At 39.1% G+C, this 15,543-nt stretch overlaps 1 protein-coding gene and 1 long non-coding RNA gene across 2 annotated transcripts; one reads left to right on the top strand and one right to left on the bottom strand.

The window, feature by feature from the left end:
* Window positions 1-60: 60 nt before the first annotated feature.
* Window positions 61-12,619, top strand: LOC110462990 (tetratricopeptide repeat protein 1-like). Its single transcript, XM_021517294.1, has 5 exons — window positions 61-918; window positions 9,551-9,724; window positions 10,100-10,285; window positions 11,290-11,344; window positions 11,827-12,619. The coding sequence occupies exons 1-5, from the start codon at window positions 274-276 to the stop codon at window positions 11,955-11,957; spliced, it is 1,191 nt and encodes a 396-aa protein (XP_021372969.1). The 5' UTR covers window positions 61-273; the 3' UTR covers window positions 11,958-12,619.
* LOC110462992 lies at window positions 1,275-2,208 on the bottom strand. The gene is made up of 3 exons (XR_002464334.1): window positions 1,823-2,208; window positions 1,554-1,623; window positions 1,275-1,354 (listed from the first exon to the last, which is right to left on the bottom strand). It is a non-coding gene; the product is annotated as an uncharacterized LOC110462992 (long non-coding RNA).
* Window positions 12,620-15,543: the final 2,924 nt, after the last annotated feature.

Here is a 15,543-nt window from a genome sequence, read left to right as displayed (position 1 = left end):
TTAACAAAGCCGGAAAGTTGTCTCCGTGCGCTTACTTAATTTTAGTTTGAGTATATTTGATCGTAGTCAGCGAAATGTTTTGTAAGCGAGGTAGGATAATGGTTTTACAGTTAAGATATGATTTGACACCGAGATTGCGCAAACGAAACATGAAATTCACGTCAGAAATATTGGCAGTGTTGTTTGATTGATGAATATACAACGGTAATTTAATTGGTTTGCATAGCATGCTGTTGAAATAACATATTGATAACGAACATTCAGTGTGTGAAAATGTCGAACCCAGTCGAGGAAGTCGGCACAGTGGTGCGACAAGTGGAAAGGGAGTCTGATGTCAGTGATGAATCATCTTTTTCTGGCGTCAAAACGGAGGAACAGTTTCACGATTCTTTCGATACGGTTATGTGTTCTGGAATTCAAGAAACAGATGGTTATAATATGCCGAATATCGCGACACCGCAAAATACAGGTGAGAAGGAAACAGAGGGAAGGTACGTAGATCTGCGACATTCCCGAACGGATAGAAAATGTGTACAGGTGGAAGACAATGACGATATAGAAAAACGTGGAATCCAGGTAACAGATAGCAGTGATATGGATGACATAACTGCTAACTTCTCTGATATCAACACGAATGGATCTTTTGATGTGACTAGTCAAACGTCAGACTCACAAGTGAAGAAAGAAACAGATGAACCAAACTGTGCGGATGTGAACGAGTTTGACTTTTGCGAAGAACTTTCTAAAGACAAAGGTAACAAATCCAATGCAGGAGTGAACTTGGAGGAGCTTCTTGAAAATGAAGATTCTGACAGTGAAACAGAAGAAGATGACAACTATGAATCAGCGGAAGAAGGCGAGGCGAATGAAGATGAATTAAAACAATTAGAAGAAAAAATGACGGAAGAAGAAAAGGAGGTAATTGAACTTGGAATCGCATACATCCCCCGACGTTGTGCATCCAAGTAATACTTTTTCATTCGGACCCTTTTAAAAGGAGTTATGGCCCTTCGCTGAATAAATCTTTGTCTGTCTCATAAACTACAGATATGGTAATTACCCCCTGATGTCGTGCATCAGGCTAGTATTTTTTCATTTCTACCCTTTTTAAGGAGTTATTGCCCTTTATTAAAAATCTTTGTCCTGACATCTCTTCCTTTACTAGTAGTAGTCGGACAATTTCAGCAAAACTGATGCATCTGGGCAGGGATGTGTAGTGGTCCACTACACATCCCTGATCTGGGCTAACAAGATTTGGTATGTAAGTATGTTTTTGTAATAGTCGTCTTTTATCGTGGATATACGACAACTCCTGGGTTCTTTTCTCAGTTAATTTATTACGTAAGTAAAAACCCTGTAACATGAAATACATCATATTACTACACATATAACATTTATACAATCACATAAGCTAAGACATGTCAAACAACTACCTGGCCGTAGCCTAGTGAGTTACATAAGTTACAATAATGGAATACGTATTACAACTGTTACATTCAATCTATATATTATATAGAAATACAGCATAATTACAAATATATTAAAATACCCACCTCTTCAATGTGAAGAGGGTTTTCTCGGACAAAGTCCGCCGAGTCCTCAGTCTTACTCGTTCAATGTAAGCTATAAAAGGAAACAATATATATTAAAAACTTGCTTCTTCGAAATCACTTGTCTACTAAATTGACCACGCCCGATTTCTAAATTTACAAAGACTTTCAAAATATTAACTTTACTTTTAACAAAAATATTACGTTAATTAAATATATTATTGAATAGATACTATAATGAATTAAACTTATATTTATACGCGAGTACTTACATTATTTGCTTTTGGCTCTAGTGCCCGCTACCTCTTTTAATTCCTATGCTGGCTAGGTAAAGATATAGGTGTACAAATGTTCGCTGTGCTCGCTCTGGCCGCTCTGTTCAAAGTGACCAGTGCACCAGGTAAATTACCCTACATTCAATACTAGGTATTCTATACATAGACAATACGTACTGGACAAACAGGTTTACAACACATTACATCACATCCGCTCAGTACCTTACTCGCATTTACGCGTGCTATTTCCGCGCGCGCGCTAAAAGTTTTGCCGCAATGCGTGACGTACAAAATTACACGGAAGGCTGATTTCCGTTACATACGAACGCGTATAGCTAAATACCACAAATATATTAAAAGTAATAATGACAAATAATGACACTACTACATTATCCCCTCCTTAGATGGAAGATGTCCTCATCTACATGATCAGGAAATAATGTAAATAAAACATAAAACAATATAACAAAAGTCCATGCAAAATATTTACACACAATTCAAATATAAAATCTGCAACTGAGGAAAAAACAAAAAAATATATATTAACTCCCCAATTCATCAGGTATTCCCCCGCTTAAATGAAAGATGTCCTCATCTTCCATGGGGTTTCCATTTACACATACATACTACATATACAAATGCATATTAACGTTCAAATAACGTTACGTAAAATGGCACACATACTCAACCAGTTAAAATATTTAACAATGCCTGTTGGGCTGATGCTGGCATATCTCCGAAGGATGCTGTAGATGTTATGTCCATCAGAAACATGGCTTTCATCTTCCATTCCGCTCCAGCAGGTTGTTGTGAACAAACAAACTCGCCTGATGTCATCCAATTAGGCGGTCGTTTGTTCCTTGTCGATCGTCGGGGTATTGGAATCTCCGGATCAGGCGAAGTAGTATTCCCCTGTACTGCAGCTGCAGGTTCATCCTCCGGTTCCGATTCCGATGTCTCCTCATCACTGAAGTCGATCTGAGGTCCAGGTACGGGTGTCATGTCCTTGCTCGGCTGCACCTTGTCCTGTGTGGGAGGCCGTTGAACGTTAGTAGGAACGTTCATACCCACAAATTCCTCATCCGAGCTCTCGTTGCTGTCACTTACAGGCGGTGATACAACAGGCTCAGCCACAGACTTCCGATGATGCGGACCACTATCCATCCTCGACCTCCTAACACGAGGTACCGGCCGAGGTGGATGTGCAATGGGTACCGTATCCACTTCCACCGGTATAGTTCCAATTGGAAGTAGATGGTTTCTGTGAAGAGTTCTACTCTTTCCTTCACCACTCTCTCGAAGTATGGTGTATACCGGAATGTCAATGTTGGGTTGACTCTGTACGATGTATACGTCAGGCTCCCAGCGATCCGCTAGCTTGTGACGTCCCTCAAAGGCAAGTACCTTAACAAGAACGCGGTCACCCGGTTCCAAAACGGCTTCTCTACTACGTAGATCGTAGCCTGCCTTCTGACGACTCTGCGATTCCCGAGCCTTCTTACTCGCTAAGCTGAACGAATGTGACATCCGGTTCCTCATGTTTTTGACATAATCCGGCATGCTAGTTGGGGTAATTTCCTCGTTTACTCCACACAATAGATCAACGGGCAATCGTGGCTGTCGTCCAAACATCAGCTGAAATGGCGAATAACCCGTTGTCTTATGCCGTGTACAGTTGTACGCATATGTGAGCGAACCCACAAAGCTCTTCCAGTCTTTCTTTTGATGCGGTTCCAATGTGCCTAACATGTCGATCAGGGTTCTGTTGAAACGTTCGCACATTCCATTTCCGCTAGGATGGTATGGTGTCGTTCTCGATTTAGTAATATGAAATGTTTCGCACAAACTTTCTATTACTTTCCCCTCGAAGTTAGCTCCTTGGTCGGAATGTAATCTCCGCGGAATTCCGTAATGTTCAATAAATCCCTGCAAAGCCTCCGCTGTTGCTTTAGCCGACTGACTCCGAGTTGGAATGGCTTTGGCATACCTCGTAAAATGGTCGGTGATTACTAAAACATCTTGAAACCCCCCTTTAGACGCCTCTAGTTTCAAGAAGTCCATGCATACCAACTCCATAGGTTGGGTGGTAACAATGTTGACTAACGGAGCCCTAATGCTAGTCGACGATTTCCTGAGTAGACATCTCTGGCATTCCTTCAACCACGTTTCCACATCTTTGGTCATACCAGGCCAAAAGAATCTATCTCTCAGCAGAGATAACGTCCTATCCCTTCCAGGATGGCCAATGTCATTGTGTAATGACGTCAGGACCTTCTCTCGCATGGCAACCGGAAGTACAAGTTGGTCCACATCGGTCTCACCATCAGATACCCGTCTATATAGCACACCACGTTTCAGTTTCCAGCTATCCCAGCATCTGTTAAGGGTTGCGTTTTCTGGTATAGCTGAAAACCTCTTCCGTGTTGGCTTCAGATTCCTCCTAATGATGGGTAGCCATTCCCCTATAACATCGTCCTCCGTCTGAAGAGTTCGCCACTGGTGGGGTGTCATGGTTTGGAAACCATGTTCGTCATCAACGTCAAGCATATCCAATACCTCTGTTGATAGGCTCAAGCTTTCCACCAATGAACCTTTACAAAACGTTGCTCCTTTACAGACGGCTTGGACAGATTCTGATGATATGTTACATCCCGGAAGCCGTGACAAAGCGTCTGCGTCCGCGTTGTTCCGTCCTGGTCGATACTTAATATCGAAGTTGTATGCCGCTAGAGCGGACAACCACCTATGCCCCGTCGCGTCAAGCTTTGCTTTCGACAAAACGTAGGTCAGCGGGTTGTTGTCCGTTAAAACGGTGAACGTCTGTCCATATAGATGGTCATGGAACTTTTCGGTAACTGCCCATTTTAACGCCAGGAATTCCAGTTTATGAGCCGGGTAATTCCTCTCCGACTTGCTCAATCCTCGACTGGCGTAGCAAATAGGTCGTAACTGTCCATCTTGCTCTTGATATAGAACGGCTCCTAGTCCTAAGGTACTTGCATCGGTGTGAAGCTCAAACGGCTGACTGTAGTTAGCATATCCAAGCACAGGAGGATTGCATAACGCTTCCTTCAGGCCGTTGAACGCTGTATCATGCTCCGATGCCCATGTCCACTTAACGCCATTTATCTTAGTCTTTGCCCTTCCTTTGTTCTTCTTTACTCTGGTCGGTGGTAACAGGTCAGTTAAAGGTCTCGCAATCTTTGAAAAATCCTTTACAAACTTCCTGTAGTAACCAGCAAAACCTAGGAATTGACGTAGTTCTTCAGGATTAGACGGTGTCGGCCAGTCTCGTACCTTCTCAATCTTCTTGGGATCTGCCTCAATGCCTTCCGGTGTGACGATGTGTCCAACATAGGCAACTCTGTTCATAAAGAACTGGCATTTCTTAGGCGCAAGCTTCAAACCGTTGTCTCTGAGTCTCTGAAAAACCTTTCCTAGTCGTTCCAGATGCTCCTCATACGTTCGCGAAAAGATGATTAAATCATCAAGATATATCAGGCAGATAGCTAAGTGTAGGTCTCCCATGCATCTCTCCATCAGGCGCTGAAATGTCGCAGGAGCGTTCGTAAGTCCAAAAGGCATCCTCGTGAACTCATAAAACCCCAGTGGGCCGACGGTAAATGCAGTTCGCTCCTTATGTTCTTCCTCTAGCTCAACCTGATGATAACCCGACTTTAAATCCAGCACAGTAAAGTAGTGTGATCCAGCTAAACAATCCAGGATGTCCTCTACTCGTGGTAACGCGTATGCATCCCGAATGGTGCGTTGATTTAGCTGTCGGAAATCCACACACATCCTCAATGATCCATCTTTCTTCCTCACCAGAACAATGTTCGATGACCAGGGACTGTATGATGGTTTGATGACTCCCGCAGACAAAAGTTGCTGAAGATGAGTCTTCACTTCGTCATACATAGAAGGTGGTATCCTCCTATGGCGTTGTTTAAAAGCAACTGGATCCGTCAAATCGATTCGATGTTTCACGAGATTAGTACACCCGAGGTCAGTATCTCCGTGTGAAAATATATCCTCGTATCCCTTTATGAGTTTCGTTCCTAGCTGTAGTTCCTCCTCCGTAACAGCTGAATTGGTAAAGTCTATCTTATCCATAAATGACTTCGGTATTCCCACCTCTCCATCAACAGTAGGAAGTTCCTGGACAATCACTGGCTGTATCTCACATAAAATTGCCTTGGGAGGAATGATAAACGTATGTGTTGTCAGATTGGATAGTTGAACGTCCAATGGATGTGTACTGTCGCAGTCATATGAAAACACTGTAGGTGTAACATCAATATCTTTGGACAGCTTGGATCGTTCCGTGGGCTGCATGATAGCACAGGTAGTTGGATAGGCGCTCCGCTGGTCTACATATCCCTTCAGGGTGATAGTAGAGTTCGGTCTAAGGACGCAATCCATGTTTCCTGCATTCTTGACGAGGCCAATGCTGTTGCGATTTCTCACCAAATCCCGATCCCTCAATGTCATACAGCGAAATGCTAAAAACCATGGAGTATCCAATCCCTTCTGCAAGAACTTCGGTCCATTCCTGCTTCGACACCCTTCCAACAATACCGACAGAACGTTGGTTCCAAACAACACTGGTACCTTGGAGTTATAGTTGCTGTTGGGGACTACCAGCAAAAGACACCTCTGCTCATCTCTTCCAAATAGTCCTTCAAAACTGACTCCCGCTTCGATAAATCCGGAGTAAGGTAACTGTTGACCATCAGCACATTCTATAGAAAGAATTTCATCCAGTGGCTGCAGGTCCAAATGACTCAGATGACATTCATAAAAATGTTGGCTAACCGTAGACACGGTCGCACCTGTATCAAGTAACGCCCTGGTCCCCTTACCTTCTACGTTGACATCAACTTCATTAGCATTGCCAACCATTTGTGTTCCTGTCCTAGTAGCCTTAGTACTCTTGTTCGGACCTTGAATTCGGAAATCTATGAGTGGTCCGTCTTCATAGACTCCTTCCCTTTTACCGAACTGCGCGAGTGATCCATATTTACCCTGCATCGCGCTCTGATATGTCCCGGCTGTCTGCACCTCCAGCATATAATATCAGGTTTCCTGTCCCAAGACGCGTCATCCTGGTCAGTCTTCTCTTGCGACGGCTTAGAGTGGTAAACAGACCCTCCTCCGTAGTTGTTAGAGTTTCCTCTATTCCTGTTCCTGTGATCTCTGTTGTTCTTCCACGAGGTTGTCCCACCATCGGATATCTGCTTCTCTAACCTCTGAATAGCAGCAGACAATTGGTTGACCACAGACCTCAAATCCTCCTTCTCCTCCCCTTCAACAGCTGAGTTGACAGTAACAGTCGCCTTCGATGGTTTCTCGTTGTCTCTTGTCCTTTCTATAGATCTTACTGCTATGCATAGTTCTTCATAATCAGCAATGGAGTCATGCTTGTGGCCAGTAACATCTCTTAAGTCTTGCCTCAGACCAGACCAAAACTTGTTGTGCAACCGCTTATTGCGTTCCGCAGGTCCTATACCAGAATCGGCTCTAAGCAACAAGTCTTCCAGTCTACAAGCCCACTCAGTCACATTTTCCTTGGGTTGCTGATGTGCGGCATAGAAATTCTCCAACAGAGTCTCCTGGTCATCTACTATACCATACAGACTTCTAAGTTTGGCGATCAACTGTGCGGGTGTCGCATTAGCTCCTAACCGCATGGCTACTCTGGCTGCAGTTCCCTTCAGAGATCTTCGGATAGACTGCCCAATGACATCCTGTGACTTACCTGTGTCAATCAGACATTGCACTTCGTATTTCCATAAATCGAAAGTAGCCTCACCCTTTCCTTGATCTCCAGAAAATAACGGTAACTTGTAGAATCTCGTGTCCAGAGTGCCTGTGGTAGAACCAATACCCTGAGAAACAACATTTCCACTTACCCCTTGTCCAGCCATCGACGGATTAGCAGTGTCCAATCCTCCTGTTGAATTAAGGAAATCCATCATCTGACTCCTTAACTTAACTAAACTATCACCTTTAGGTCTAGCACCCATTTGAGAAAACAACTTAGACACATGCTCTACAGAGTCCGCTTCCTCTTGTGGAAGTATCGCTTCCGCCTGCGATAGTTTTTCTTCAGAATCGGCCATCGCGAAACCTGTATCACAATAAACACAACAAAACACAAATAAAATATTCAAGCAAACCAACAAAGTTCATCTATGTGTTCTCACCAAACACAGAACAAGTATTTTACTCTCGTTCTCATAGATATACACACTTATAAATCAAATAAAACCAGCCAACTCTGCCACATCTACCGTCAATGAATTAAATGACTTACCTGAAATAGAACTATGTAAATCCTAAGAAGAATGATATTCGGTCGCGTTCAGCCAAAATACACGCGAATAAGTCAACGAAAAAATCAATCCGATTAGCGATAAATAGCATCTAACGCACCATCATCCATTCAACATAAATACAGAAAGATCCACATAGCACGTGTAACAAAGAACAACATCAACTGCGACCAAGCATGTACCCACAAAATAACTATTCCACTTGAAAAAAAAATTACTTAAGTAATCCTACATGTTAACTTTCGAAACAGAAGAAAAAATGAAAACAAAAATCTAAGTAAATTTATCAATTATCAATGACAACAGAAATTTAACACTATAAGACAACTTAAGCCAAAATTAAGTAAAAAAACCCAGCCAATTTCAAAAGAAATAAATTCCAAAATAAAACCACGAAGTCAAATTAATAACAAGTGACTCCTCTGAAGCAAAGTATATTTCCGACAACCACGTATAAATTAATTTAAAGACACGAGAACAAACAAAAAAAATACACAATTTGTTTTCACAAAAACATTTTGAAAAATCCAAGAAACGTCAATTTGTACTAAACAAAATCAAAAATGAAAGCTCAATATGAAAACAATCAAGATAATCAAAGTTGAAGAGAGGAAAAAATAAATTCAATCAAAGCATTTCAATAAATCTTGAGTGAAATCAAAATTCAATTCAAACTAGAAATATATTGAAGCGAACAAAAAAAATGAATAACTGAAAAATACAATTAAATAATTCAATTACTTTCTACTACAATAACTCAATACAAATATAAATGTTTGCTGATAACAGATATTAAATAATACTGGATTTTTTTCAAAAATGTCACCGGAAGTTGACAGCGTACCGGAAGTACGAAAATACAGAAAGTTACATTCGACCGGAAGTTAAAGTTATACCGGAAGTACCATGGTTTACCGGACGTTCACAATATTTACCGGAAATACAAAGAAAATACCGGAAGTACAAAATAAAATACCGGAAGTTCACAATATACAATATACACTACTACATTTTGGCATTGGGAGGGAGTACAGGAAGTATGTCAGTGACCTGTATGATTAAATAAGTGTATAGCTCCGTCAATTAAGAAATCATTACTGGTGGGAGACTATATGGATTACTTTGCAATGCTTTGCCTTAGTAAGCCTTAATTAGCTTCCAGTTATAGGAGCGGGGGTGTTAGTTAACCTTTGTCTTACAGTTCTAGTTTGAACAGATTCAAATTTGCCATTAAGTTTATATGTGCATACTCCTGTATTTCAATGTACAGCCACTGTCAGCCATGGTAAATTATCCACTGATTGTATGTTGTGTAGTTTGATATATATATAACAACCCATCACTGCTAATAAGATTATCTAAAGTTAAATTATTTTCACTATTTCAACAGGAAAAAAGGAATGAAGCACGTTGCTGTAAAGAGGAAGGAAACAAATTGTTTAAGGATCAAAGTTTCAAGGAAGCAATACGATGTTACACCAGAGCCCTGCATATATGTCCGCTAAGCTTTCCAAAAGACAGAGCTATCATGTTTTCCAACAGAGCTGTCTGTAAACTTAAACTGGTAAGACATGCTTTCTTGAAATTTATTCATCAGAATTAATTAATCATGGCAGAAAACTTGGCATGACTTCTTGTGTACCCATTGTAGTGTTCAGACTTGAAATAACTTATCGTCCAATCCCTTTGTATCTTTGATCAATAAAATATGTTTAAACTAAGTGTTCTGACTTTGTTTCATGCATGTTAGTAGGATAACTATGCTGTTGCCTTCCATACTTAATTATATAACGAGACATATATTGGTAAATGACTGCCTCAATATTTGTTGACAAATTGCATTTAATATTTTAACCATGATCCCAGGAAAATGTTTTCTATATTAGTAAGCGATATCTGTGACAAAATGCAAATTTACCCTGGGTATTTTTATTATAAGGACCACAAGGAGGATGCTATAAAGGATTGCACGCATGCCCTAAATCTCCACCCACACTACCTGAAGGCCCTGTTGAGGCGGGCTGAACTGTACGAAGGTGAAGATAAACTAGATGAGGCTCTTGTTGACTACCAGAAAGTTCTGGAACTCGACCCTAGTCAACACTCCGCTAGAGCCGCCTGTATGGTAAGTGGACCAAATCAATAGAGAGACACGATAAGCAGTTATTTTTTTCTCCACTACTTGCGGTTCTGTGAATGCTGTAAAAGCTGTGTGGAGGGACAGGACTTTCTTTGAGCTGTTTTGGAACAAAGACCCAATATTGCCCCGTAATTGTTGATAACTGTTGTCCATGTAGAATAACCTAATAACAACGACTACTGTCACTACTGTATAACATGTAATCCACACCCATATGTTATGTCCCTAGTCTAACCATACAAGCTATCTTTTGCTATAGTCTAACCTCTATACCAAGACAACCCCTTTGGCCACTATGCACTTTGTATAAAGATACAGGTACCACCTTTCCTGTCAATACATGTATACCTTGTATTACAAGACCATCTCTCTTATCAATTACAGTAAAACCTGTAGTATAAGATACCACTGTAACCTGTATTGTAATATACCACTGTTACCACCCTTTCTGTCATGACAATATAGGCTGTACCACACTAAAGGCTCTAGATCTAGTACCACCTGTTTAGTGAATAAAGTATAATCTCTGATTATTAAGAGTTCATTCTTTCTATCACTTTTGTAAAAAGCATACTAAAGGACAATGTGTAGTTGCTTAGAAAGTATATGATTTTATAAGCATTCAGGCAAGTCATGAACATCATTTTAAAAAATATCATGGGCTCAATTTAAGTAGCCCCACAGGAATTTCAGAACTCAAATATTTGTTTCCATAAAACAACTTTCATATTAATACTTCAGAGACCACAAACAATTAGAAACTTCAATTTAATTTTAACATTGGCAAATCATGGAACATTTGAAAGTAGTTTTATATGACTGTCATTTATTCCCAACTAATGTAATTCTCTAGCTGGAAATCAGGAATCAACAAAGTCAGTTTTTGTTTGCTTGATGTTTTTATTTCAAGTTGAATTATTTCCTTGTCTGAGAAATGCAAGTAGATATTCAAATTGAAAATTATGTTGTAATTTTGTTTTATTTATCAGAGGCTACCAGATCAAATAAAGGAAAGAAATGAGAAAATGAAAGAAGAAATGTTGGGTAAGTACTAAAATTGGTAACTCGATCAGTGTGTCTGTAACTGTTTGAAATAAAATATGCAAATTATCTCTTGTAAAAAAGATATTTATAAAGGTCAATGACATCATATATAAAAAAGTCACAATTTGTATGCTTGCCTAATTAAAACGGTGATTGGCTAGGGGGAAATTCTCTCTAAAAGGTAAAGTCAGAAGGGTTATGGACTAGTAATATGATGTCTTGGGTTTGACTCCTCATATACATTGACACCTTGGTTATATTTACACCCATATACACAGCTCAGTATTGTGTATGATAGAATGTTCAGTCTAGTCTCTTGTTACCGGTCATGACTGAATTCCCTCGTTACAATCATTCTATTGTTACAGCACCGGACTAAACTTGTTATCTGTAGTTGACAGTCTGATTCCTAGTGGAGGCACGTATACCAGTGACTTCAGTAACAGTACCACAGTGTACCCAATTTGTGTTCTCACTTACAGGTAAACTAAAGGACCTCGGAAACATGATCCTTAAACCCTTTGGCTTGTCCACGGAAAATTTCAAGCTCAACCAGGACCCGAACACTGGTGGATATTCTGTGAACTTCGCACAGAATGCAAGCAAAGAATAACACTATGGGGGTTAGGAAATGTAGCACATTTTTTTAGTTTCTGTCTTCAAATGTTCCAGACACCAACCCAGACTGGAAAATGTATGTGTGTGTAAGCTATTAAAGTTAAGTTATATTGAAATTGTGATAATCATGTTAAGTACTTGACCTACCCTGTATATTACGTCATTCTCATCGCTAATGATTTTTTTTTATTAGTAAATGCAATTATCCACAGAAAGGATAAGAGTAATTGTTGCGTGCTGGCAGTGTATCTTCAGTTTGAGACCAAGAGTAATTTGTGAGACAAGCAGACATTGATGAGTCCTTATCATTGTGGTGAGATTAGCAAAAATTGGTGAAACCAGCAGAAGTTGGTAAGGTTAGCAGAGATACAGAAGATCATGATAAGTAAGGTTGGTGAGATCAGCCAATGTTGGAGAGACCAGCAAAGAACGTTTTGACATGCACTGTTGGGAAGGACGGCAGATCGAGATAGGACATGTAGCAAGCCAAACCCGTGTTGTAAAGGAAACTTGATTTTGAATTCCCTATTTATTTCAGATTAATTGTTTGATGAGAAAAAAATTGGATATAATGCAGTGTAAAAGATTATGTTCAGCTGGCACAATTTTGGCTTTTAGTTAATCAAATATTAAACATAAAAGTGATGATGTTTAAAATGAATGCTACTTTTCTGTATGTTTTATAATGTGTGAATGTGGCAGATAAAAAATGCAAGTAATTCTGAAGAAAATGTATATTACCAATAAACTCAATAAATTGAAAAAAATGTAGTTTGTATTATATAAAAAAATCTAGATTAGGGCATGAGATGAGCATGTTAAAACTCAGGTAATTTTGTGACAAATTCAATTGTTACATTTTCATTTGTTGTTATAACCCTTCCCTACATTGTATTAACCAGTAGAAGCCGCCTTGTCTGTGTGTCCGTCGGTGTATGTATTGGTGCATGTGTCCATCCATAGTAAAAAGCTTGCCTACATAGTATCTCGTGAACCACTGAATACATTTAGTTCATATATACACCATAGTATGGCAATATCAAGTTCTACACCTGATTAGATTTTGGTTGTCATCAGTCAAAGCTTAAGGGTCAAAGATCACACATTTTAATATAAAAAGCTTGTGACCCTGACCTACTTCAAGGTCACAGAAGTCAGATATGTCAAACCCTATAAATGACTTAACACCCAAAAGGCCCATGGTGAAGATATTTTTTCAGTAGGCAATAGGCCTAGGGATGGAGTGCTATACATTTTCTTTAAATAAATCACCTTGACCTATTTTCAAGGTCACAGGGGTAAAATCACATGACATTGGCCTACTTTCAAGGTCACAGGATTCAAATATGTAAAAACCCTTAAAAAACACCTGAATTACCAAAGAACCCCCCAAGCAAGGTGATGTTATTTGCCCATTAGGTTATAGGGATTGAGTGCTATAAATATTCCTCAAATAAGTCACCTTGACCTACTTTCAAAGTAACAGGGGTCAGAATCGTAAAATTATTTAAACAACTGTCCAATAACCAAGAGGTCCAAAATAATAATATATGGCTATAAGGTCTATCAAAGTCACATAAGTCAAATATATTAAACCTTCAAACAACTCTTTTGAACAACCAAATGGCCTAGCTAGGTTGATGATATTTGGCCAGTATTCTGATTGAGTAAGTGGTACAAAGTTTCCTGAAATAAATTACCATGACTTACGTTTAAGGCCACATGGGTCCAATATGTGAAAAACGTTTAAACTACTTTTTAATAATCAAACGTCCTAGGATCATGCCATTTAAGTAGATCGAGTCATGCTTGGTTAGAGTGCTTCAAAGTTTCCTGAAATTAATTACCTTGACCAAGGTCACAGGGGTCAAACATGTTCCAACTACTTCTTTTGAATAGCTGTGAACAGCCTAGGGTAATGATATTTTGCTATAAAAGTGTTATAAAATGTCCTCACTTAAATGACATTGAATGACATTTAAGGTCACAGGGGTCTTTTAGGATGGGATGCTATAAATGTCCTCAAATAAATGACATTTACCTGTGTTCACAGGGTTCAAATATACAAAAGTCCTGGGAAAATGATATTTGGTCAGCAGCAAACTTGGATGGAGTGTTGTAAAATCTCTTCAAATAAATAACCTTGACCCACTTTGAAGTTCATAAGGGTCAAATTACTGTAATTACTGCTTCATGTATACATTTAAACAAATTCCTCTAAATAACCAGGAAGCCCAGTATGAAGATATTTGGCCAAAGAGGTTAACATGTGACAAAAAAAAATCTTCATCTACAGCTTTCTTTTTGTCAAATTGTGCACATATAGTGTTCGATTAGCTAGTTGATTTTTGACTCAAAAGATAATGTTACTTTTAAAAACCCAGTTGGTTTGCAGGATTGCTTTCGATATCCAAGTGAGCAATATAGGCCTTCTGGGCTTCTTGTGAGGGCCGTTCTTCGGCCTTCACATTGATCTTCTCTGGCTTCTTTGAAAGTAATTGTTAAATGTTTCAATTTTGAGCCATACGTGGATGTTATTTGGATGTCATCAAGGACATTGTCCAAAGCCCAGCTAGTTCATATTTATCATAAATACTCTCAACTCGTTTGTATCAAGACACATCAGTTCAAATGTGTAGAATTGTAAATTTGAAAAGTAAAACTACATGTATTAACGAAAGAAGTTACATTAGCTCACTCACTAATTATAACAGTGATACTGTATCAAAAGCTTTAATTGCAAAACCTCCAATGTTTTATATGGCATTGGTTGTGCACTCTGTAGTTTGATATATATTATATGTTAGTGAAATAAGAAGGACAATTACAACACCAAATGAATGGACATCAAATTCTTCTGCAGGGGTCGTGCTGGGGACTTCTGTAATGTCCGCCGTTATAATTCAAACCTTTTATTTGTATGTTGTTTCTTCTTAGTTTTAAAAGAGAGTTAAATAGTTGTAATAACAAAGAACTAATTTCCGTTTCATTACCATTTGCATACTGTATGTATAAATAATGACACCCATTTGCAAATATATTGTATAGATATGTTAAGTGGCACGGTAAATATATTGTATAGCTATGTTAGGTGGCAGGGTAAAATGACTTGTTACAGAAAATCCACTTCTCACATTTTAAATAACACACATGTTCTGCTTAGTAAACCTGGTTCCCAGAGGATGCCTTGGAACAGCAATTACTACAAATACAGCCTACTTTCAAATCTTAATTTGATCTCATTAGATGTCAATGTGAGCGAATCTTCTGACCTGTATAATTCAATATTTACTTATTTGGAACTTACAAACCATGAAATGCCGATTCCATCCATGGATAACTGAAGATCTCGTGTTGTTATACCATTTGTATGTTATCAGATATAGATGTTCCATACAAAACCAGCTTAGGCAGGATAACACAGTGTACATGCATGGCTATATCGATGCAAGACAATTTTATACATTTAATGGATTGTGTTATGGTGGTTCGACAATGCTCTGTACCAAATTTGTTGATATCAGTCTTTCTGCACCAATTGTAAATGTTTACTTCAATGTACCCTAGTGAAATGGGTCATG

Source organism: Mizuhopecten yessoensis, unplaced genomic scaffold (assembly GCF_002113885.1).
Source record: "Mizuhopecten yessoensis strain PY_sf001 unplaced genomic scaffold, ASM211388v2 scaffold10849, whole genome shotgun sequence".
NCBI classification, from domain to species: Eukaryota; Metazoa; Mollusca; class Bivalvia; order Pectinida; family Pectinidae; genus Mizuhopecten; species Mizuhopecten yessoensis.
The sequence above is the reverse complement of the archived record's forward strand: the minus strand, read 5'-3'. Positions and strand labels throughout refer to the sequence as shown.

Bases quoted from the DNA above. Each gene is read 5' to 3' on its own strand.
- LOC110462990 (XM_021517294.1), top strand. From the start codon at position 274: ATGTCGAACCCAGTCGAGGAAGTCGGCACAGTGGTGCGACAAGTGGAA. The intron at 10,286-11,289 runs GTAAGTGGACCA...TTTATTTATCAG, and splicing joins CCGCTAGAGCCGCCTGTATG to AGGCTACCAGATCAAATAAA. The intron at 11,345-11,826 runs GTAAGTACTAAA...TCTCACTTACAG, and splicing joins AATGAAAGAAGAAATGTTGG to GTAAACTAAAGGACCTCGGA.